The sequence below is a fragment of the Halichoerus grypus genome, chromosome 5, assembly GCF_964656455.1.
Source record: "Halichoerus grypus chromosome 5, mHalGry1.hap1.1, whole genome shotgun sequence".
NCBI lineage: Eukaryota > Metazoa > Chordata > Mammalia > Carnivora > Phocidae > Halichoerus > Halichoerus grypus.
Window position 1 is genome coordinate 107,077,917 of NC_135716.1, and position 26,646 is coordinate 107,104,562.

At 33.5% G+C, this 26,646-nt stretch overlaps 1 protein-coding gene across 2 annotated transcripts in view; it reads left to right on the top strand.

The window, feature by feature from the left end:
• DPYD (dihydropyrimidine dehydrogenase) overlaps positions 1-26,646 on the top strand; it is a 794,994-nt gene that overhangs the window by 222,820 nt on the left and 545,528 nt on the right. For both annotated transcript variants that reach the window (XM_078072719.1, XM_036111511.2), the window contains exons 6-7: positions 13,060-13,256; positions 20,082-20,163. In XM_078072719.1, coding sequence (XP_077928845.1) covers positions 13,060-13,256; positions 20,082-20,163 — 279 coding nt within the window. The remainder of the gene's footprint in view (positions 1-13,059; positions 13,257-20,081; positions 20,164-26,646) is intronic.

The following is a 26,646-nucleotide window of genomic DNA, read 5'->3' on the forward strand; positions in this document are numbered from 1 at the left end:
TAGTTTATTTTTGCTGTTGCTTGGTTAATAAGAATAAATAGAGTAACTGAGTAAGAATTATAGCTACCAAAAATTTATGTTTATTTTCATTATGTGCCATTTTTGAAAGTAAGAAGGATTAAAATGAGAAAAACTTGCCCTCCAGTCAGAATTAGTAAATATCCTTGCATTTGCCATGTTATGTCCTTTTTAATTTAGAGAGCACTATATAATGATTAGAAAATTATTTTGCTTCTGTCTCCAGTATGTGAGGAGGCTTAGGGGTAAATCTCATGGTCTCTGTATCTCAATCTTCTCATTTCTATAATCAAAATAATCTCTCCATTGCTTCAAAATAATGTGAAAATTATGGACTAGAAAAGTCAAGTCAATTTGAGTGATGAAAGAAATAACACTTTTCAGAGGAGTGAAAGGTCAGAAATCACAGGGTGACTTATGCAAGGAAATCCTCTTTAAAAAGTTCCTCAAGAAGAACATTCACTTAGGGCGCCTTGGTGGCTCAGTTGGTTAAGCGACTGCCTTCAGCTCAGGCCATGATCTTGGAGTCCCGGGATCGAGTCCCACATCAGGCTCCCTGCTCAGTGGGGGGTCTGCTTCTCCCTCTGATCCTCTTCCCTCTTGTGCTCTCTGTCTCTCATTCTTTCTGTCTCAAATAAATAAATAAAATCTTAAAAAAAAAAAAAGAACATTCATTTATAAATAACAGTCCTTCTGTATCAATGAGCAAGAACTATATTCCCTTGATTACTGTTACTCATTTGTTGAGACCTGTCATAGGAGTTCAGCAATTTTGAAATTCATCCAAATCTTGTTGGATGCCTACTATGTGATGGAATTTTCCTATGCCTTCATTACAGGTGGGAGGGAAAAAACACTCTGATTACTTCATAACCTATAGGGAAACTCAGATTGCAAGCTATGCTAAGTGAAAAAAAAAATTATGTAAAATCCCTAACAAAGCATGTAGAAGATAGTCAGTGCTCAGTTACTGGTATCTAAACATAATTTCAACAGCAGTAAATCCAGTAATCAGCCCCAAACTAGCTCCTTTAGGGCTAGTTCAAAGCCCTTTTCACTGTTTTATGTAACACAGTGCTTGTTCATTTTAGGGCCCTATAAATGTTTGTTATATGCTACTGATGAAAAGTAAAATAATCTTAAGATTCTCTAAGTGCATCAGTAGGAAAAGGAACACTATTAAAAGGACATAAATATAAATTATTTTGATTGAGTATAAGATCATGTTCCTCTTCGTACAGCTAACACCTCAGTTTCTCAAGTTGCAGAATAGCATGCTGGGAAACCAAATGGTGTAGTGTAGTGTTTTTCAAAAGCTTCATTAACAGTTGTTGGTTTGTAAGTTTAATTTATTAAGTATAATCACCTTTTGTTATTATTTTTTTAAGACTTTATTTATTTGACAGAGAGAGATAGTGAAAGAGGGAACACAAGCAGGGGCAGTGGGAGAGGGAGAAGCAGGCTTCCCACAGAGCAGGGATCCCCATGCAGGGCTCGATCCCAGGATCCTGGGATCCTGACCTGAGCCAGCAGATGCTTAACGACTGAGCCACCCAGGCGCCTCCACCTTTTGTTATTAGTTGACTATTTTAAGTGTATTAGACTTACAAAAGATAAATTCATGTATTAGTTTTTTTCAGTTATACATTTCCTATTGAAATATTATATGTGCATAATGATTTCTTACTGAAAATCCCTATAAAAAATTGACAGTAACAGTAAGATTTCAGGCTCTGGAGTAGAATGGTCTTGGGATAAAATCCTTACCTTGTGAAAGTGGCTTCCACATCTGAGAAATGGAAATAATAATTGTACCACCGTAGCAGAATTGTTGAAGACTAAATAAGGTCATTTATATGGTGGTTTAGTATAAAGCCCGACACGTAGTATGTGCTCAATGTATATTGGCCTTATTATTGTAGGGAAATACATATTGAGCATACTTTCCTTGCATCTTTAAATACTTGAATTACTCCCTTGTGATATTGATTAACCTATTTGTTTCCATTATTAACTTGTTTTGGCACTTGAATCTTCTGCTTAAAAAAAAAATTATATCTTAGAAAATTAATCAATGGAATGACAGCTGAAGTTTGTTTTAAAGAAAGGGATCTTTCTCACCTAAAGAGCTTAATTGTCTTGAATTAAGTTTTTGTTGCATTATGAAACAATGGGAATTATACTCCAAGAAAATCTATTAGGAAATATTCTTTTGATATTGTAAACAAGTAGACTTAATATAGCATTTATATATGAATTATTTGTAATTTTAAGTTACATTTATTTGAAGACTGATCTAGTTTTAAAAAAGGAAATTAAAAGTATGCTTTATTACTATTAATTTATTAACATTCTTAAATTTTATAGATTTGTTTTAATTGACTAACTTTCAGGACAAAATTAATTCATGCTGTTTAATCAATAGTATAAATTACTTTTTTCCACTCATACTATCTATGGATTAGTAGTCTTAAGAAAAAATATCACAAGATTTGTTATTGTAAGCATAGCTCAGCATGAACTTTATTAGATATATTAATTTTATAAAATGACAATTGTAGATGTATAAATAATTGATCCACATCTCTTAGGCTTATAAAGTACTTAGATATATATCAACACCCCCCAAATGTTTATGTAGTTATTTAATTGACTTCCTAGCTAATTTTTAAAAAACATTCTGTAATAATCAGGCAAAATTCATGGAAGTATATTGTGTACATATGAAATTGTTCATTTTGTGTATTTCAGTTGAAAAGGAGTTGAACGCCACTGTTTTATTTCTTTTTTAAGACTGATTTATTTATTTGAGAGAGAGAGAGAGTGAGCGCATGAGTGGGGGTGCAGAGAGAGAATCTCAAGCAGACTCCCCACTGAGTGCAGAACCCCACACAGGGCTCAATCCCACAAATCTGAGATCATGACCTGAGCCAAAATCAAGAGTCAGATGTTTAACTGAGCCACCCAGGCACTTAGAATACCACTGTTTTAAAAGCATAGAGGGCCACATACTCGTTCAGGTCTTGAGGAAGTTGGCAAATATAGCTGATATATCTCAAAGTTTGGGCTTTATGATACAACTATGGCAGAAGTTAAAAAAAATTGTGCGAAACCTCACATATTTTCTTGAGTCCAATAATGTGATGAAGCCAGCTAGGATCAGCTCTTCAGAGGGTGAGCTGGTTGTTAAATACAACCATTATGAAAAATTAAAAATTAAATTATATAACCTTATAATCATATAAATCATATTAAAAAGAAATGTAACAAATACTAAAAACTCATTGCTTCATAATTATTTATTTCATTTTTATCTTCATTGTGCTCTTGAGGTTATGTCTATTATATCATATGTTGTAAATTCTAGTTTCTACAATGATGGAAATGTTCTATAAAACATTAGTCACTAGCCACATATAGTTATTGAGCACTTGAAAAATGGCTGTTATTAAGAACTAAATTTTTATTTTTATTTAATTATAATGAATTTAAATATAAATTTGAATAGTTATATGTGACTAGTGGCTACCATGTTGGACATTAAAAGTTCTACCTCATAGAGTTTGAATAGTAGGTGAATTAGGAAGTAACTTTTGCTATGTAGCCAGGCACTTTTCTAAGTGCTTTATATGAATTAACTTGTTTAATCCTCATAGTAACCCTATGAGATAGATATTACTAACCGCACTTTGAGGAGACAGAGGCATAGATATGTTAAGGGACTTGTTCAGTACCATGCACCATGAGAATAATGGACATCAAGACTCAACCCCAAGTGGTCTAATTTTAAAGTCAGACCTCTAAAAACAAATTACTGTTCTTTGTGATAAAATTCACAAAATTTTGTTCAAACACTCACTTCATTAGAAACTATCAAGGTTGATACAACCTATTACAAAGCCAAGGGAGAATATCCAGTGCAATAAGAAGTTACTTAAAAAAGAACAAAACAGGCAAAAGAATAATATTCATTCATAGATTAGTGTATTGAGCAAGGTAGTGTACTGAGTATTATTAACCAGCTCATGAGCTCCAGAGCCTGGGGTTGCCCATTTCAGAAGTTAATCGTAGTACATGTCTTTCGTGTTATATGAGTTGAGGAGTATGCTTGCTTTCACCCCCTCAAACCCCTGAGAACCTCCAACTCTGTTTTAACACTAGTAGAGGTTCAATAGACATATCTATCTGGCTCAATATTTGATAGTTTTTTATTTTATTTTTTATTTTTTTAAAGATTTTATTTATTAGAGAGAGAGAAAGAACACAAGCATGTGAGGGGCAGAGGGAGAGGGAGAAGCAGACTCCCTGCCGAGCAGGGAGCTCAATTCGGGGCTCGATCCCAGGATCCTGGGATCATGACCTGAGCTGAAGGCAGACACCCAACCGACTGAGCCACCCAGGCGCCCCGTGTATTTGACAATTTTTTAAAAGAACACTTAAAGCTTCATTGAAAAATAATTAAAATGTCCTTAGGTGAAAATTTATATGTATTGTATATTATTGGATAATTACTACTTTATTTGCATACCATTGGGTAGAATTTGTCAGATATGTTCAGTATCTCAAAACTGAACTATCTCTTGCTTCTGGGTGAGTGAGACGAGAGATATTTCAAAAATCCTATTCTATTTGATTGTCACAGCTTAACTTCAGACTATAACGTAAAGTTTTTGGCCTTTAAAGTCCTAAGTAATCACATTAAACTCTCTTATATTGTATAAGATATCAGCAATAAATGATTCTTTTAAGAAAACTTATGTTTTGTGCTTCTAAAATTTGTTAAAATGCAATATTAATTTATAAATGCTACTAAATTTTTGTTATTATTTTTAAGTTTTAATTTTAATTTCAGTTAGCATACACTGTTATATTAGTTTCAGGTACACAGTATAGTAATTATTATATTAGTTTCAGGTACACAGTATAGTAATTCAATACTTCATACATCACCCAGTGCTCATCACTACAAGTGCCCTCCTTAATCTTCATCACCTATTTAAACCATCCCCCTACCCACTACCCCTCTGGTAACCCTCGGTTTGTTCTCTATAATTAAGAATCTGTTTCTTGGTTTGTCTCTCTCTCTCTCTTATTTTCTTCCTTTGATTGTTTGTTTTGTTTCTTAAATTCCACATGAGTGAAATCATATGGCATTTGTCTTTCTCTGACTTATTTTGCTAAGCATTATGCTCTCTAGCTCCATCTATGTCACTGCAAATGGCAAGAGTTCATTCTTTTTTATGGCTGAATAGTGTCCCAATATATATATATATATATATATATATATATATATATATATATTTATCACATCTTCTTTATCCATGGGCTGGTACCATATCCTGGCTACTGTAAATAATGCTGCTATAAACATTGGGGTGCATGTATCCCTTTGAATTAGTTTTCTTGTATTCATTGGGTAAATACCCAGTAGTGTGATTGCTTGATCATAAGGTAGTTCTATTTTTAACTTTTTGAGGAACCTCCATATTGTTTTCCACAGTGGCTGCACCTGTTTGTATTCCTACCAATATTCACAAATGTTCCTTTTTCTCCACATCCTCACCAGCACCTATTGATTCTTGTGTTGTTGATTTTAGCCATTCTGACAAGTGTGACATGATAGATCATTGTAGTTTTGATTTGCATTTCCCTGATGATATGTGATGATGAGCTTTCCATGTGTCTGTTGACCCTCTGGATGTCTTTAGAGAAATGTCTGTTCATGTCTTCTGCCCATTTTTAAGTTGTTTTGTTTTTTGAGTGTTGAGTTTTATAAATTCTTTATAGATTTTGGATACTAATCCTTTATCAGATATATCATTTGCAAATATCTTCTCCCATTCCAGAGGTTGCCTTTTAGTTTTGTTGATTGTTTACTTTGCCATGCAGAAGCTTTTTATTTTGATGTAGTCCCAATAGTTTATTTTTGCTTTAGTTTTCCTTGCCTATGAAGATATATCTAGAAAGAATTTACGGGATGCCTGGGTGTCTCAGTCGGTTAAGCATCTGCCTTCGGCTCAGGTCAGATCCCAAGGTTCTGGGATCAAGACCTGCGTTGGGCTCCTTGCTCAGCAGGGAGCCTGCTTCTCCCTCTGCCTACCACTCCCCCTGCTTGTGCTTGCTCTTTCTCTCTCTCTCTGAGAAAAAAATTTTTTTAAAAATCTTAAAAAAAAAAAAAGAAAGAATTTGCTATGGACAATGTCAAAGAAGTTACTGCTTGCGGTCTCTTCTAGGACTTTTATGGTTTCAGGTCTCATGTTTAGGTCTTTAACCATTTTGAATTTATTTTTGTGTATGGTGTAAGAAAGTGGTCCAGTTTCATTCTTTTCCATGTTGCTGTCCAGTTTTCCCAACGTTTGTTGAAGAGACTCTTTTTTTTCATTGGATATTCTTTCCTGCTTTGTCAAAGCTTTATTGACCATGTAATTTTGCGTTCATTTTTGGGCTTTCTATACTGTTATATTGATCTATGTATCTGTTTTTGTGCCGATACCATACTGTTTTGATTACTATAGCTTTGCAATATAACTTGAAGTCTGGAAATGTGATGCCTCTGTCTTTGCTTTCCTTTTTCAAGATTACTTTGGCTCTTCAGGGTTTTTTGTGGTTCCATACAAATTTTAGGATTGTTTGTTTTAGGTCTATGAAAAATGCTGGTGGTATTTTGATAAGGATTGCATGAAATGTACAGATTGCTTTGGGTAGTACAGACATTTTAACAATATTTATTCTTATCTGTGAACATGGAATATTTTTCCATTTCTTTGTGTCATCTTCAATTTCTTTCATCAGTGTTTTATAGTTTTCAGAGTAGAGATCTTTCACCTCTTTGGTTAGGTTTATCCCGAGGTATCTTATGGATTTTGGTGCAATTGTAAATGGGATTGATTCCTTGATTTCTCTTTGTGCTGCTTCATTAGTGATGCATAGAAATGCAACAGATTCGTGTACACTCATTTTGTATCCTGCAACTTTACTGAATTCATGTATCAGTTCTAACAGTTTTTTGGTGGAGTCTTTTGGGTTTTCGATATACAGTATCATGTCATCTGCAAATAATGACAGTTTTACTTCTTCCTTACCAATTTGGATGCCTTTTATTTCCTTTTGTTGTCTTTTACTGTGGTGGCTAGGACTTCCAGAACTATGTTGAATAAAAGTGGTGAGAGTGGACAGCCTTCTCTTGCTCCTGACCCTCGGGAAAAAGCTCAGCTGAGAGGATGATGTTAGCTCTGCATAAATGGCCTTTATTATGTTAAGATATGTTTTCTCTAACCTACTTTGCTGAGGGTTTTTATCATGAATGGATGTTGCATTTTTTCTGTTCTCTTGAAATGGTCATATGGTTCTTATCCTTTCTTTTCTTGATGTGATATATCACATTAATTGATTTGCAAATACTGAAACACCCTTGCATCCTGGGATCAGATCCCACTTGATTGTGGTCAATAATTTTTTTAATGTATTGTTGAATTCGTTTTGCTAGTATTTTGTTGAGAATTTTCGCATCTATGTTCACAAGGGATATTGGCCTGTAGTTCTCTTTTTTTAGTGGTGTCTTTATCTGGTTTTAGTATCAGGGTAATGCTGGCCTCATAGAATGAATTTGGAACTTTTCTTTTGTCTTCTATGTGTTGGAATAGTTTAAGAAGAATATGTATTAATTCTTCTTTAAATGTTTGGTAGAATTTTCCTGTAAAGCCATCTGGTCCTGGACATTTGTTTATTGGAATTTTTTTGATTACCGACTTAATTTGGTTTCAGTCTGTTCAAATTTTCTATTGCTTCCAGTTTCAGTTTTGGTAGTTTATGTGTTTCTAGGAATTTAACCATTTCTTCTAGGTTGTCCAATTTTTGGTCATACAGTTTTTCATAATATTCTCTTATGATTGTTTGTATTTCTGTGGTTTTGGTTGTTATTTCTCCTTTCTCATTCGTAATTTTATTTATTTGAGTACCTTCTCTTATTTACTTGATAAGTCTGACTAGAAGTTTATCAATTTTATTGATTTTTTTTCTAAGAGCCAGGTCCTGGTTTCATTGCTCTGTTCTAGTTTGTTTTTAGTTTCTATATCACTTATCTCTACTCTAATCTTTATTATTTCCTTCCTTCTGCTGGTATGAGGTTTTGTTTCTTGTTCTTTTTCTAGCTTCTTTAGGTGCAAGGTTAGGTTGTTTATTTGAGATTTTTCTTGCTTCTTGAGGTAGGCCTGTATTGCTATAAACTTTCCTCTTAGAAAAGCTTTTGCTTCATCCCAGAGGTTTTGAACCATTGTGTTTTCATTCTCATTTGTCTCCACGTGTATTTTTAATTTCTTCTTTTATTTCCTGGTTGACCGATTCTTTGTTTAGTGGCATGTTATTTTATTTCCATGTTATTTGTGGTCTTTCCAGATTTTTTCTTGTGGTTGACTTCAAGTTTCATAGCATTGTGGTTAGAAAAGACGTATGGGATGACTTCAGTTTTCTTGAATTTGTTGAGACTTCTTCTGTGGCCTAATATGTGATCTATTCTGAAAATGTTCCATTTGCACTTGAAAAGAATGTGTATTCTGCTGGGTTAGGATGGAATGTTCTGAATATATCTGTTAAATCCATCTGTTCCAGTGTGTCATTGGAAGCCATTGTTTCCTTGATGATTTTCTACTTAGATGATCTGTACATTAACGTAAGTGGGGTGTTCTTGTTGGATTCCCCCCTTATTATTATATAGTGTCCTTCTTTGTCTCATTACAGTCTTTGTTTTAAAGTTATTTTGTTTGAAATATGTATTCCAAGTCTGGGTTTCTTTTGACATCCATTTGCATGATAGATGTTTCCCCATCCCCTCACTTTCAATCTGCTGGTGTTTTTACATCTAAAATGAATCTCTTGTAGACAGCATGTAGATGGGCCTTGTTTTGTTGTTGTTGTTGTTGTTGTTGTTTTTTCCATTTTTTCACCTTATGTCTTTTGCTTGGAACCTTTAGTCCATTTAATGCTAGTAAATGGTAGTAAATTTTAACATAGGACAAAGCTGTGAGTACTGAACGAAATATGAAAGATTAGCATTTATTCAATTCCCAAATGAAATTAGCTATAGCTCTCCCTGGTTATGTTAAAGGTATGTTTTAAATATTGATTTGTGAAAAGTATATGAAATCTTACTTTGTGAAAATGTAATAGACCTCAAATACATTTCTATTAATGATTCAGTAGAATAGTTTATTAACTTTGAATTAGAATTTCATTCTTTTTCAGCTTGCTAAAAAGAAATGAAAGCTAAAAACGTGTTGATTCAAAAATAATATGAGAGATAATCTGTGCTATTTGGATAGCAAAGGAAGGAGCAACAATATATCTGTAATTTGTGAAACCCTAAATTTTGCTGGAAATAAGAAATTATTATATTACTAATTTAATTTAAACTCATTAATTAGTATGTACACCTTTTTTATATAAAAACACTAGAAATTAAAAGATGAAATCAAATATGATGACTACATTTAAAGATCTTATGGTCTAAGGGAAGAACCTGATAAGTAAACCAGTAAAATGTGATGAAGTATTAAGATAAAAATGACAAAATGCTGTGGGGACATTTGTGAGGGCCATTTAGCTTAGACTACATTATTAGGTCATGTAGTACTTGTTGATAATAATCTCTCTCTTTTTTTTTTTTAAGATTTATTTATTTATTTGAGAGAAAGGGTGAGAGCAGGGGGGAGGGGCAGAGGGAGAGGGACATTGAGCAGACTCCATGCTGAGCATGGAGCCTAATATGGAGCTTGGTCTTACCACCCTGAGATCACAACCTGAGCCAAAACCAAGAGTCAGACGCTTAAACTACAGTGCCACCCAGGTGCCCCATCTCTAATTTTTAAGTGAGATAATTTGGATATTCCTTAAATATTTTGAATGGCTTTACTTCATTCTGAGTAGTTGGGTGATGTATAGGGTAGGAATGCAAGAAAAACATCAAGTCCTATCTCCCTGATCCCTTACTCCCAAGGAAAACTCCCTTTGCCTGAGTTACCTATTAAATGCAAATAACTTTGTGAGATAATCTCTTAAATATTACATAATTAACCCTTAATATGTGTATTTATTCATAGGCTACTTCTATTGACAGTCAAGTTTTGATGAGAAGAAAATAGTGAGAAAATTTTGATCCATCTTTCCCACTTTTAGTTCTATTTCTCTTTATAGATTTTGAAATTGTTATTAGGTACCTGTAACTTTAAAATTGGAAAATCTTGCTGGCAGATTGACATTTTTATTATTATTTAACCTTAGTAATGCATTTTGCCTTAAAGTCTAATTTGTCTGATACTGGTGGTATACCTATACCAGCCTTCTTTTGGTTAGTATTTGCATAGAATAACTTTTTTCATCCTTTATAACTTTTTGTGTCCTTATGCTTAAGGTTTATATATAATCTTAATCTCTTAATTGTAATTTTAATCCATTTACATGTAATGTAATTATTCACATGTGTGTATTTATATTGACTATCTTACTACTTGTTTTCTCCTCTTCTACTCTCTCCCTCCACCCAACTATTGCATTAATTTTCTCTCATTTATTTCTTTTGTATTAATAAAGTATTTTTAAAATTTGACTTTTCCCTCAATAACTTAGCTATTAAATTTTTTATTATTCTTTTACTATTCTTTCAGTAGTTACTGTAGACATACAACATGCATCCTAAATTGATTACAGCCTAATAAATATTAGTATTTTTACTACTTCCTAGACAATGTTATGATCCAGTGCACTTTCACTCAATTTAACCTCTAATAATAAACTCCATGTGACATTATTACTTTTTATAGTCAGTATCCTTTTCATTTACCCATGTATTTATAATTCTCAGTGCCCTGTATGCCTTCGTGTATTTCTGTGTTTCTATCTGTGATATGCTTTCTTCCTAAAGAACTTCCTTTAATACTCTTCAGTATTTCTTTTATTGTTGCCAACAAATATTCCCTGCAAATATCTTTATTTGCCTTCACATTTGAAGGATATTTTCCTTCTGAATAGAATTCCAAGTAGAAGATATTTTCTTTCACTGCTCAAAAAAATACGATTTCATTGTCTTCTTTCTTCCATCAATTCTTTTGAGAGGAAAGCTTTCAGCCCTTTTTTGTTGCTGGTTGACAGTACTGCATCTTTGTTTTTTGGTTGTTTTCAGTGTTTTCTTTTTCTTACTTTGGTTCGTAGCAATTTTATTGTGATCTGCATGAGTTTCTTTATATCTACCTTTTTAAAGGTTTTAGAACTTCTTGCCTTCATGTCTTTTATTAGTTTGGAGAAGTTCTTGGTCTGTTTCTCTTGAAAAATTGCTATTGTCTCATTTTCTCTCCTCTCCTTTTACGATCCCAATTATGTATATATTAGCTCTGTTGTCTTTTTTGTCTCATGTTTATTTGTTGTTATTGTTTTTGTTGTTTTCTTCCTGTATTTTCCTGCCCATTTGCTTTTTATGCTTTGGTCTAGATAGTTATTACTGACCCATCTTTAGTTTGCTTGCCCTTTTTTGCTCACCTATCCCATCTGTTGTTAAATACATGTGCTTAGTTTTTATTTTTTTTCCATCTTTCTTTTTTCTTTTCTTTCTTCACTTATTTTTATTCTCATATTTCTTTTATTTTTTTACAATTCCAGTTTCCTGGTAAAGTTCACATTCTCATTATGTTGTTTTTGAATATATTAATCCTTGTTATTTTAAAATCTATGTTTGGTAACTACACTTACTGGGTTTTGTATGCATCTCTCTCTATTTTTTTTTTTATTTCTTGGCAGTTTTTAGTCCTTAGTTGTTGGCAAGCCTAGGCTTTTTTACCAAAAACCAGGCCTTGTATATGAAAATTTATAAATGCTATCGTTAACTTATTATCCTATCATTTAGTAAATAAATACAGTGTGGACTAATCACTAATCACCTTCATTCACAAGGGCTGAGCTGATTCAGGCTGCTTGTCTACCTCTGGTTTGTCCCACTTGTAGAGTGTAGCTCTCCAAGGGTTTCAGCCAATTGTTTGCTAGGGTTCTTCCTTCTTTAGCTATTACTACACTTATTTTTATTTCCTCTGGACCATTAGAGTACAGAAAGTTATCCTCTTCTTCACAGAGATTTTCTGTTTAGATTCCTAGCCTTTTACCCTATGTAGTTCAAAAAGTAAGCTCACTTTTCTGCACTTTCTTCTGGTTCTAATTTCTGGTCTCTTACATTCCCCAAACCCTGTGTCTCTGTAGTCCTGAGAGATTGCCAAAATCTCTTGTTGTCTCTTCTGAGCTGTGGTCCTCTACAAGATTCATAGCCTTCCTCCTTCTGCTATGAAATTGTTGATTTCCCAGGGTAAAAGTAAATCCTGAACTGTAATCTCACTTCTCTGCTGCTATCTTTGCTCTTGAGATCTTGGCCCCTCCAGTCTGGCTTATTACTTCAGGTAGCTCTCCAGTGCTTCCAAAATATTTTTAAAAGTTATCCTTCAAAAGTTAATCTATCATAATCAGAAGCAGATATCAACAAATTATTTACTGAATGTTTTCTATGTGCCAGGTTAGTGCTAACTGCTGGTTGTACGATGGTAACATGATTTTTAAAATACCTAAAACATACAGTTAGTAAGTTATATGTGTGTGTGTGTGTTTATAAATGATATATTTTCTGACTCAAGGAACAAATGTTCTACTGACTAACATGGAAACATGACACATAAACATTGGTAAGTGGTTATGTTGGAGGCATATAACATATACTGTAGGATCTCAGAGAGGAAGCAGTTAACTTGGCCTAGAGATGGGTATAAGTAAAGAGAGCCAAAATGCTTCATATAAGAGTTGTGACCCTGGAAAGGAATTCCGGAGATTGAAAAAGAGTCAAGTACAGGATGTCATCTATGTAACCCAATACAACTTCTAATTATAACATATTAATACTGAAAATGTACTCCATATTTCTATTTAAAACACTAATACATTTGAAAAATCAAAATATGTTTGAGGATATAAAAGTTAGTTTACAATTTTTAACCATGACAATTGTTTTCTCCATAGGTGTTCAAAGCAATGAATATCACACAAATTCGGAATCCTTCTCTGCCTCCTCCAGAAAAAATGCCTGAAGCCTATTCTGCAAAGATTGCTCTTTTTGGTGCTGGGCCTGCAAGTATAAGTTGTGCTTCCTTTTTGGCTCGATTAGGCTACTCTGACATCACTATCTTTGAAAAACAAGAATATGTTGGTGGTTTAAGGTAATGCCTACACTTTTTTTCATGTTTATAGTATCAAAAATGATGGTGTAGGGGTGCCTGGGTGGCTCAGTCATTAAGCGGCTGGCTGCCTTCGGCTCAGGTCATGATCCCAGGGTCCTGAAATGGAGTCCCACATCAGGCTCCCTGCTCGGTGGGAAGCCTGCTTCTCCCTCTCCCGCTCCCCCTGCTTGTGTTCCCTCTCGCTGTGTCTCTCTCTGTCAAATAAATAAAATTTAAAAAAAAAAATGACGGGGCAAAACAATTATAAATATTGTTGGTTCATAATCATATAGGAACTTCAAGCTCTCAGATCATATTTTAAATGTTCTTTTTCCAAATGCTCAATTTTGATTTCATTATTCACTTTAAATTTACAGTTGGCATTAAGCAATATTTATTTAAAAATTTCTCTGTCTAGTTCTGTGAATTTAAGATAAATCTCAGCAAAATATTTTATGGATGGAGGAACCAGTCATATAAAAACTCATTTCATCCCTGTGAATCTGTCTTTTAATGGAGATACATCTGAAAATTACAGAAATTAGAGATGGGAAAAACCTAGTTCTATAGAATATTAGACAATTCATTTTGTTGTGTACATAGACATGTTTTCCTGCTTACATATTTTGAATTTAAAATCTCTTAAGTTTTGCATTTGATTAAAATTATGTCAGAGTCTACTAAAATTGTCCCATTTTAATGTACATTTATGCAGTTTTCTTTACTAATATTTGATATTAATCAGCATCATTATTATAAATCAGGAGTCAGTCATAGTCTTTTATTCCCATGAAGATTCATTCATTGAAATGAAAAATACTTACTTTGTATCAGTGACTTTCAGATATTCAGACCACACTTAGCAATTGGATGGAGGGGGGTGCCTGGGTGGCTCAGTTGGTTAATCATCTGACTTGATTTTGGCTCAGGTTATGATCTCAGGGTCCTGAGATCAAGCCCCACCTTGGGCTCTACACTCAGCAGGGACTCTGCATGAGATTCTCCCTCTCTCTCTCCCTCTGCCTCTCCTCCCTGCACTCTCTCTCTAAAATAAATAAATAAATATTAAAAAAAAAAGAAATTGGATGGAGAAGTTTGCTTCATTTAAAGTAAATAGAACTCTATAGTGAACATATATTACATTTGTGATTAGAATGAAATAAAGTTTATTATAAGTAGGTAATGGATATTGCTTAAAACATTTGATGTAAAAATGAGAAAGGATTTGGGTGGGAAGTTAATAATATTACTTAATTTATTGTTGTTTTTCATAAATATGTCATCTTGCATCAGAAAATCATGAATTATAAAATACTGTCATTTGGCATATCTGTTGTACTTAGCATTTAAGTGTAATGGCTATTGAACTATTCTCAAAGTAAGTTTATCATATTTAAACATCATAGGGAATACATTTAATCAAATTGTGACTAAAATTTGTGCTTATGTTTTTTATATTTTATGAAACCTATAAATTTGTGTCTATAATTATAAAATTTCAATATTGGTCAAATGACTATATGCTAAACCCAAGATAAGCTTGCATTAATATAGAACTATTTGATTAAATCATCAAGCCAAGGTATCATATAACAGGAAAACCTGTTGAAGAGGATCTGAAGCATAAAGTGAAGAAAAAATAACCTGATTCTCAAGAAATAATTATTTTTTCTGTATTGACGTTGAGTTTTCACCACTATGAGTTTTAAGGGATTACACATATTTTATAAAGTTTTTTTATTTATTCCTGGAATGTAAATACCTAATATATTATTTTGCTGGAATGATTTAGACTATCTTTTTAATAGTGTTTCACCACAGCTTTATTAATTAGGAAAAACATAATCTATTAACAACATATGTATAAGCATTGTACATTTTTTTCAATTATACACATCAATGAATATGTGAGCTAATTTAAAAAATACAAACTTAATTGGTGTATACCCTAGTAGTCTAGGAAAAATCTTTTTGCCCCTTAATTGCATTTTCACAAGAAGCCTAAAATGGAACAGGCCCTGTTTGTGAATTATTCTGTGTGGACAATTTTGGCAGATTATTATGTTTGCTAGCATCTCCATCTCTTTGTAACTCAGATGCAAAATAGGCATTTCTAAATCATAGAAACTAACACTAAACTTGTGTATTTTTATGTATTTGCTGAGCATTTTCTAGTGGGACAGACTCTCCTGGATTAATGACCAAACATTTTTTAAAATTCTTTTTTGATTTATTTTCTTTCCTTTGCCTTTGAATGTTCCCAGTATCTAGGGACAATATGAAATGTTGAATCAGCCTCTTGTGGACCATCCCGTGGAAGAGGTATTATGTGCCACTGTTACAGGATTATAAAAACTGACATAGAATTTAGCCAGCATTACAACCACAACCTTTTCCTGTTAATTTATTTTCTCACTTACAGATGCCTCTCATTCTCTTGTATCTTCAAAGTGGCTAAAAAAGATTAAATTAGCTTTGTATTTGAAATCAATTGCTTAAAGAGGTGATGTCAGGTTTTATCTTTCCTTCTCCTTTACATCCAAACAGATTCTTTTATCCCTGGTGAATTAGTATCACAACCACTTTTTTAAAAAAATCACTAGGGTTGGTGAAAGATAGCAAGGACTTAATCCCTATTGCATTGAACATGATTGATTTTTTTGACATTGCAACAATATTAAAATAATCAGTAGTTTTGCTTTCCTCCCACTGTGGCTTCTTTTTTCAGGACATGAGTTTAAAAAGGTTAAAGGGATTGGTATTATGGTAACAAAGAGAAATAAAGATGGTATTAACAGACTGTAAGTGTGCATGCATGCATGCATATGTATATATTTATATATATGCACTTTTTAAAAATTGATATACATGAACTATGACATTTTTGTTATGTAGGATAGTCAGAGCAATGGTTTCCTTTGCTTCAGTTATTTCAAACATTTACACTATGTCTGTTGCATTTCGTATTGATTCACAATAAAAAAAATGGGATTTAGGTGAAATAGTTATACCAATAGGAAATATTTTGAGAAAATATGTGATGTAACACAAATTTAAAGTGTGGTACCTGTACCATATACAGAGAAGCAAAGCTCTATTAAAGTGTAAGAATTGTGAGTTGAAAAGAATGGGAGTTGTTACAGGTAAATTCCATTTACTTGAAAGAAACATGAACATGGAAGAAAGTTTTTGTTTTGTTTTGTTTGGAGTTGTTATTGTTTTTAGGTTTTCTGACACTCCACTGACAGTACTAAAGGATTTACAGTTGCCACAAGAAAAAATTTCTTTCAACACTTTAGATTGTTAGAAGAGCACAGATAGAGGAATAAAAGTTTGTTTTCATAAGCACAAAAAACTTGGGAAGTAATCCTTCCAGTCAAATTCTGTCTTTCATTCTTTTATATCCCCTTTCTCACCAGATAGTCTTGCCGGTGATCTCATTTACTCTCATTGTTTCTGTTACCAGTTACATGCAAATTATTTAAAAATCTGTATTTGTCCTAACCTCTCTCTCTGTCCTGGCCATACATTCACATCTTGGACATCTCCTCTTATAAACTTCACTATACCAGTATTGCTCCTCTTCCTGAGTTTCCTCTCTCAGTGGGTGGCATCACCAAGACATACGGGAGTTATTTGCACTACTCTTCAGTATCCTGGCAATTTATATTTTGTGAATACTTTTTAAGATGCCCTTTTACCCCTTCACCTCTATGCCCCAAACATCTCACCACTACAGTGTAGCCTCCAAATAATTCTCTTTGCTTGCTGATTTGTCTCTTTCAAATTCATTTTTCTTATAGTTTTCTAAATCTGATTATATCACTCTTCAACTTGAAATCTCAGTAGCTCCCCGTAATCTAGGAGACAGTGAATCTAGTTTGACACAAAAGCCATGACCTGATATTACCTACCTTTTGCCTCCCTCCCTTCCTCCCTTCCATTCTCCCTTCAATATTTATTGATCTCCTATGTGCTGGTCATTATCTCAGGCACTAGAGCTCAAAAATAGACAAAGCAAAGTGCTTGTTCTCATGGGGCTTACACTCTAGTGATAGGAGGCAGACAATAACAAACAGTAAACCAAATATAGAATATGTCAGGTGATGATAAATTCATTAGGTTTTTTTTTTTTTTTTTCTTTTAAATGGCAGTTTAGTGATATGTACCTAGCACATCTGATGCCTGGAATAGATTTTTTTTTAAACGTGCTTATTGTCTAGTCTGTGTAATAAAGTTATTTTCAAAAAGAATTATGTAATAATCAGTAATAAAAATTATTTTGATTCCTTCCTATAAAACAAGACATTGACAATTGAAATAATTTCAATATTGAAGATATAGTTCACACAGTTTCACTATTTTAATTTTAATTTGAAAGACAAAAACTCCTCATAGTTGTTCAAAATTACAGAGTTGAAGTAATTCATACTGTGTCATGTCTATCTTTTATCACTTCCAAATCAACCGTTTAAACATTAGAACATGTCATAGTAAGGGGTGGAGGCACATGCTGCTTATGGGCAGTTGGAACAAGGAATGCTTATTACTGAACCAGCCTGTGCCAGGGGCCAGTGTTTAACTGGAATTTCCCACATTAACTTCCCTGTAGAGCTCAATGTTTATTGAAGAATGGGTAATAAAAATGGGACAATTTAAAGCTTATACACATACTACTAGAACTCTAAGCAACCATAGTGATTCTTTAGAATTTAGATCTACTGAAGATTTTTTGGGAGGGCGGGGAGACAGAATACCAGTGACATTGTTGAGAGCAGCTCATGGTGAAAATACAAAACAGGTTTATTTTAATCAGTCTTATAACTGTTTTAAATAGTCTAACTCAATACACCCCCTTATGGCCTGCACCTGGGTTTGGAATTATGCTGGTAAGGGAATAGACATGATGGAATTTGGGGCTTGAGCAATGCATAAAATGGAATTGTCTGAGGGCCTGTGTTAGGATGGAGGACCCAAAGTTTAGTTTGGGGCATGATAAATCTGAGATGCCTATTAGACATCCAAGTGAACCTAAAGGTCTGGAATTTAGGTCTGAGGATAAAAATGTGAGATTTATTACATGTAGATGGCATTTAAAGCTCTGAGACAAGGAGGAATTCATCTAGTACTCAGGGAATCTGACTGCAGGGCTGTGGTGTTCCTGCTAAAGCCTCCTGCCACCACTCTGCTTCATTTGCCATTCCTTGAACACAGTATGCACTTTTGTCCTCCTCCCCTTTCTCTTCCTCCTCCTTGTCATTTTCTTTGTCCTCTGATGCCTTCCCTCTTCTCCACTTAACTGAAAGTTGATCATTTGTCACATTTCACCTACCTGATTATCTCATCCCATAATAAGCCTCCCCTTCTTTGAAACACTCTGGTTCACATTGATATTTTACATTTGTCGAACAGTACTGCGCATGTGTGTCTATCTCCCTTCTGTCTGCTGACCTCATCCACTGGTGAATAAAATATGTCACAATTACAGCTGTCCATATTCACCTCTCTGTGGTGCCCAGAGCATTATGATGAGTTTGAGATAGTGTGGCTAGAGTCCACAAGTCAGCTTAAGAGATTTTTATCTCTGACCGAGGCCCAAATTTACTCTTAAATATAATCTTATATCCTAACTAGATGGAAGGCTCCTTTATATAGGGCATTGATTTTATACTGTTAAATACGTTGTATTTTCTGTAGTGCTGAGCATGGTATCTTGCTAATTGTTTTATGTATGAAAATTAATTGAATGGTTAAGTTCTTTAGTCACCAAAGAATGAAAAATCTGCATGTGCACTTTGGAAGACTTGGCACTGAATGATCCATGAGCTTCATCTTCAACAATTACTCATTTTACAAATTTATTTACATAATCCCTGGATATATCTCTTTCATTGCATGTACTACATTTTATTGTAATTATCTGTTTATGTAACTTTCTCCACCAGAAGGAGAGTATATTGAAAGTGGGAATTTGGTAAAATTCACCATCAAGTCACTGCAGCTAATGCTGTGTCTGGCACTTTGTAAATGCTTATTGAATAAGTAGATATCTGAATAAATGAATTACTATATGTTCATGAAAATATATAGCCTTTTTATTGCTATAAAACATTGAAGAGGTATTTGCCCTTAACTTTGGTACTCTATAAACTGTTACACTATTGAAATGATTATATTTTAGGACTCAATTTTTTTAGGTGCAAACAGCGAGTGCTGATATTAAATAGGATTACTTTTTAATGACTATATCCTTTTTTTGGGGGGGACACCTATTGCTTTAATAGAAGAAGATTGGTTTACTATAAAAAGTGTTCTATAGATCACATGAACTAATCCCATAATATCATAAACAGCATGGTAATACAAAGTTCAGATTTGAATTTGAACCAAGCTAGTGGTGTATTTGTGGAATATATATGTATGTGTGTATATGTATATATGTATATTAAACACTAAAAGTAGTTTCAGCTAATTTTTGTGTTTTTAAGATTTTTTCTTAGGAATTCATAGGATTGTTAGTAGATAATTCAACTAAATACTTTAATAAACTTAAAAGTGTTGGAATTACTTTTGACCAATTGTCTATTTATTGTTTTCCACTGTTTATATTTATTTACATATCATTGCTACTGTTTCTACTGTTGTTCATATAATATTGTGTCATGCATATAAAATTTGGATGTTCTCACACTCATGTGATATGAAAATACTCTTAGAAAGGGTGCTTATTCCTTTAATACTGATCGGTATAGACATGTTGCATTTTTTAAAGACTAGTGATTTTTTTCCACAAATGCTTCTTTTTCTTTTTTTTTTTTTCCTCAGTATTTCTGAAATTCCTCAGTTCCGGCTACCATATGATGCAGTGAATTTTGAGATTGAGCTTATGAAGGACCTTGGTGTAAAGGTAAATGAAAAACATAACGCATGTTTATTGCTCAAAGAGAAAGGAGTTAGCTCTACACTAAAGATTAACAGCAAAATGTCACACATTTTAGGAAAGAACAATTAAAAGCTACACCAGGCAGAAGCAGAAAGATGCTTCTCCTTGCTTAGGGCATTTGTCTGTCTACTGTCTGAATGCCACTAGCCTGGAAAAGGGCAATCAATAGTTCTCATCTGGCACGCCTGCATGTGATTAATTGTCTGTAAGAAACAAATTCCTAAATTGCTTTAGGGGTTCACTGCAGCTAATAGAAGGATTTGGTTTCTTTAATCACATTTTTTTCATGCAAGTGGTATGCACTCTGAAACATTTGTATTTCACAATTTGAACCATAATTTCTTACAGAGATTTATTTTATTTATTGTATGTATAATGTCAGTAGTGTTAATGTGATAATCCTTTCTTAACATAAGCAGCAAATCAGTGTGGTAGAAAGCAACAGCTTTGTGTTTTTCATTATTTTGTGAAATAAATGTTCTTTTAAAGATGGTCAAAAGTTAACATTTATACTTTGACAATTTGTAGATATTCCTATTCCTTTCTATTAATTACAAGTATTATACTCTGGCACTTCACTTGAACATATTGCTATTTTTGTTTCAAAAATGTTAATTATATATAGTAGTAGATATATACAGTATATTAATAAAGTAGTGTGATTTACATAATACATTCTGTAAGTGCATGCAAAAATTATTTTGAAAAGTGATTAACAAACTCGTGGCTCTTGCATTTAGAAATAAAAACTAAAATAATCAAAAGGGGAAACACTCAAAACAATTATTTTGTGCTTTTACACTTTTAATTACATTTTGTTTGGCAGTGGTTGAGATGAAGCATTTGCACATAATCACTAAACAAAAAACCTTATAGCAAGTAAGTACACAGAACAAATGTGCACAACTTTATGAAAGCTTGGCATTCAAAAATAGTGTTCAAAATAGATCATTTAAGGATGATTATTTGATTTTTAAAAATATATTCTGAGAAGTTCTTTAAATGTCTTTCATTCTGAATACAAGTTCCTACCTAAATCTCAGTAAATAAGGAAAATATTTATTAGGACTTCAAACTAATATATTAAGTGTAAACTAATATACTGGGTGTTAGTACCAATTGAAGATGAATCAGTAATGTATTAGGTGTTAGTACCAATTGAAGATGAATCAGAAATTAATTTAAAGCGCTTCTCAATTTATCTTATAAGTAATTGCAAAATCACATTCAATTTTTGCAGTGCCAGACATATTGCATAAATTAGGGCTTACCCATTACTCTCATTAGGAAGCCCATCAAGGACATAGTAGTAGTGAATGTACTGAGTGCCGGAAAAATAGACATTTTAGCTTTAGTCATGCATCTTTCTAATTTTATAGTCAGATAACTTTGACAAAGTCAATTAATATCCCTAGATTTGGTCAATATCTGTTCAAAGGTAAAAGTGTGTACTACCATTTATGTAAAACATAAACTTATCTGCTTATATATGCAGAGGATATCTCTGGAAAGAGAAGAATCTGATAGCATAAGATTGCTTTTGGGAAGGTGTGGGAAGAATTTGTTACCATTTTGAACATTTGATTTTTAAACCTTGTGAATTTAATATAAAAAAATTAGAACCTAAATTATTAATTTTTAATAAAAATTTTATTTATTTGAGAGAGAGACACCGAGAGAGGGAACAGAAGCAGGGGGAGCGGGAGAGGGAGAAGCAGGCTTCCCACCAAGCAGGGAGCCCGATGTGGGGTTCGATTCCAGGACCCTGGGAACATGACCTGAGCGGAAGGCAGATACTTAACAACTGAGCCACCCAGGCGCCCCTAGAACCTAAATTAAAGAGGAGGTTAATACTCTATTGTCTACCTCTCAGGTTGTTTTAAGATGAGAAAGAGATATGTATTAAAACTTGCTTTGTAAAAATTGAATTGTATGTATAGTTACAAGGAGAGACAGCAATGAGATTCTTTTTCAGTTTTGAGGACTTGCAGGATAGGATACTTGCAGCTTTTATGACTTAACTTTAGCCATAAGAAGATACATATTTTTTAAAAAGGTCTACATTTATTACCTCCTTTTTCTCCTCACCAGATTCTTCTTAATGTCCCTTCTGTTTCTATTTCTCAACTAACATTTTATATTTTTAAGTCAACAATAATTTCCTGGCAATGAAGTGAATTTTGCTCTAAGTTCATACTGTTTGGCTCCTGTGCAGCATATGACACATTCTCATGTATGTGTGTATGTGTCTGTCTGTCTGTACATATGTATGTATGCATGCATTTTTGGCTTCCATGATCTACAGCGTTATCTTGGTATTATTCAATTTTTTTTTCTAATAGGTTTGTTTCATTTATTCAACAGATAATAATTGAGAATTTACTTTTGCCAAGTAATAAAATAAGGACTATTCTAAAACCATTCTTTCAAACTCCAGTCCTGTATTCTTTTTTTTTTTTTTTTGTAAGATTTATTTATTTATCTTAGAGAAAGAGAGAGACAAAGAGAGTGAGAGAGTACGAATGGGCAGAGGGGGAAGGGAACAGGGATAGAATCCCAAGCAGACCCCCTACTGAGCATGGAGCCCGATGTGGGGCTCAGTCCCACAACCCTGAGATCATGGCCTGAGCCAAAACCAAGAGTCAGATGCTTAACTGACTGAACCACCCAGGAGCCCCAAACTCTAGTCCTATATTCTTAGTAGTTGAATGAGCACATCTATCATTCAAATAACATTAACTCATCATACCCAAAGCCAAATTTAATTCATCTTTACTCCCAACTATGTTCTTAGTTAAATTTACTGTTGGATAATTTCAGTTTATTTCATATCTAATAGCTTGGTTATTCTTAATTTTAAATTTTTACATTTTTCTAGTCAGATACTGTCACCAAAAATAATGAGACTTTTATCTGCTCTCTATTTGTACATTATGTATTTTTTCTTCCACTATTTCATTGGCTGGAATCTCTAGTATGTTATAAAAGAATATTAATACATGACATCTTTTTTTGTCTCTGAGATAACATTTTTAATCATATTGAACAGATATTTTATTTTTCTAGACTTAGAATATTAAAATTTTATTTTTTTTTATTTTAATGGTGGAGGGGTGTTAATTTTTTTAAATGCCATTTTAAAGACCTCTCCCACTCCCCCTGCTTGTGTTCCTGCTCTCTCTATCTCTCTGTCAAGTAGATAAATAAAATAAATAAATAAATCAAGACCTTATATTCGGTTAACGTATTGAATTAGGGTTTGTCTACCTCTCAGGTTGCATTCTGGAATGTATCCACTTTGCATTCTAGAATGTATCCACTTTTGCACTGTTTTATTATATCTGTACATATACATTTGCTCTGTTAGTCTTTTTAAAGATTTTCTTTTTCCTACATTTATTTATGTAATTGATTTTAAAACTGGAAATATAGCAAGGGATAGTCAAATACCGTTGCTGTCCTTACAGAGTTTCAAATCTACTGAAAGCCTGTTTTTATTTGCTTCATTTATTTGTGTTTGTTATCTTTGTAAGGTTTTGGTAATAGAATTATGGTAGCCTTATAAAAATAAATTTCCAGCATTTTATTATTTTCTTATTGGTAAGAATATTGCCAGCATTTTATTATTTTCTTGTTGGTAAGAATATTGCCTTGAGACTTATCTATTTTACTAAATTTGAAAATACTGTGTTTCTGACCTCAAAGCCTTTTTGTGAGAGATGGAACTTTGACGTTTTTTTAAAAATTTGTTCTAAAGTTTATTTTTTTAAGTAATCTCTTCACCAAACGTGGGGCTCAAACTCACAACCCTGAGATCAAGAGCTGCATGATCCACCAACTGAACCAGTTAGGTGCCCCTGGATTTTTTTTTTTTAATGGTTATCAGTCTTTTTACCTATTTCATTCTCATGTCAATTGGCCAATATATATTTTCCTAGAAAAATTTGTTTCACTGAGACTTTTGGATTAATTAGCGTAGATTTAAACATGTTATCAACTATACAATAAAAATATCTCATCTGTGCTTCAGATTATATTTGCTTTTGCATTTCTAAACTTATACATTATATTTTCTTAAGTTTTTTTCTTGATAAGAGTAGGTAGTAGTTTCTATAGTTAATGTAAAAGAACCAGCTCTGTTTTATGTTTTCTTATTCCCTAATTAATTCTTTCTTCCTGCTATCCTTATACTTATTTATTATTCTTTTTTAATGTCTTGAGTTGTATACTTTTTATTTTTCCAGGTTGAATAATTAAACCACTTTATATTATTAATTTCTTTTTGAATAAACCCTTGTCAGCATCTATATGTTTTCATTAGTATATTATTGTTCTTTTTCTTCAATAATTATAGTTTTGTTTTGTTTTTTCCTTTTACACAGAATTGTTTAGGGTAATATTTTTATTTGTTCATGTATTCTTGTGATAGACTTCAAATTTTTGTTTTTTTATTTTACTTATCAGTATATATAATTTTTAAATTCTCAAGTATACTGTTTATTTTGCTTCAAATCTAGTATAATAAAATTTGTTTGTTAGAAGAAATAGCATCTTAGCTATATTTTTTTGAAAATCTCTTTATTTTATAATAAAAATTTTAATATAGATCACTGAAAATTATTTTTAACCCTAGCAGACTTTAACAAAGTCTCTTATGATATTTGTGTTAGACAGTGTCACTAACTTTTATATTAAATACTCTTTTTTTGTTTGTTTTGCAATTCAGAGACTAGGTGGATATAAATATTTTTGTTTCAGTCTTTACAGTATTTCTAATGACTTCATTATTAAAAGCTAAAAATGTAAATCTGCATAAACATCTTGTACTTCTCTAAATATTTTTAATCATCATACATTACATCATTAGTTTTTGATGTAGTGTTCCCTGATTCATTGTTTGTGTATAACACCCAGTGCTCCATTCAATACATGCCCTCTTTAATACCCATCACCAGGGGCGCCTGGGTGGCTCAGTCGTTAAGCGTCTGCCTTCAGCTCAGGTCATGATCCTAGGGTCCTGGGATCGAGCCCCACATTGGGCTGCCTGCTTGGCGGGAAGCCTGCTTCTCCCTCTCCCGCTCCCCCTGCTTCTGTTCCCTCTCTCGCTGTGTCTCTCTCTGTCAAATAAATAAATAAAATCTTTAAAAAAAAAAAAAAAATTCCCATCACCAGGCTAACCCATCCCCCCACCCCCTCCCCTCTAGAACCCTCAATTTGTTTCTCAGAGTCCATAGTCTCTCATGGTTTGTCTCCCCCTCTGATTTCCCCCCCTTCATTTTTCCCTTCCTACTATTTTCTTTTCTTTTTTTTTTTTTTTTAACATATACTGTATTATTTGTTTCAGAGGTACAGGTCTGTGATTCATCAGTCTTACACAATTCACAGAGCTCACCATGGCACATACCCTCCCCAATGTCCATCACCCAGCCACCCCATCCCTCCCACCCTCCACCACTCCAGCAACCTTCAGTTTGTTTCCTGAGATTAAGAATTCCTCATATCAGTGAGATCATATGATATATGTCTTTCTCTGACTGACTTACTTCATTCAGATAATACCCTCCAGTTCCATCCACATCATTGCAAATGGCAAGATTTCATTTTTCTTTTTTTTTTTTTTTTTTTTTAAGATTTTTTTTTTTTTAATTTATTTGACAGAGAGAGAGATAGCGAGAGCAGGAACACAAGCAGGGGGAGTGGGAGAGGGAGAAGCAGGCTTCCCGCCGAGCAGGGAGCCCGATGTGGGACTCGATCCCGGGACCCCGGGATCATGACCTGAGCCGAAGGCAGACGCTTAACGACTGAGCCACCCAGGCGCCCAAATTTCATTTTTCTTGATGGCTGCATAGTAGTCCATTGTATATATATATACCACATCTTCTTTATCCATTCATCTGTTGGACATCTAGGCTCTTTCCATAGTTTGGCTATGGTGGACATTGCTGCTATAAACATTGGGGTGCACGTACCACTTTGGATCACTACATTTGTATCTTTAGGGTAAATACCCAGTAGTGCAATTGCTGGGTTGTACAGTAACTCTATTTACAACTTTTTGAGGAATTGCCATACTGTTTTCCAGAGTGGCTGCGCCAGCTTGCATTCCCACCAACACTGTAAGAGGGTTCCCCTTTCTCTGCATCCTCACCAACATCTGTCATTTCCTGACTTGTTAATTTTAGCCATTCTGACTGGCATGAGGTGGTATCTCATTGAGGTTTTGATTTGGATTTCCCTGATGCCAAGCAATGTTGAGCACTTTTTCATGTGTCTGTTGGCCATTTGGATGTCTTCTTTGGAAAAATGTCTGTTCATATCTTCTCCCCATTTCTTGATTGGATTATTTGTTCTTTGGGTGTTGAGTTTGATAAGTTTTTTATAGATTTTGGGTACCAGCCCTTTATCTGATATGTAATTTGCAAATATCTTCTCCCATTCTGTCAGTTG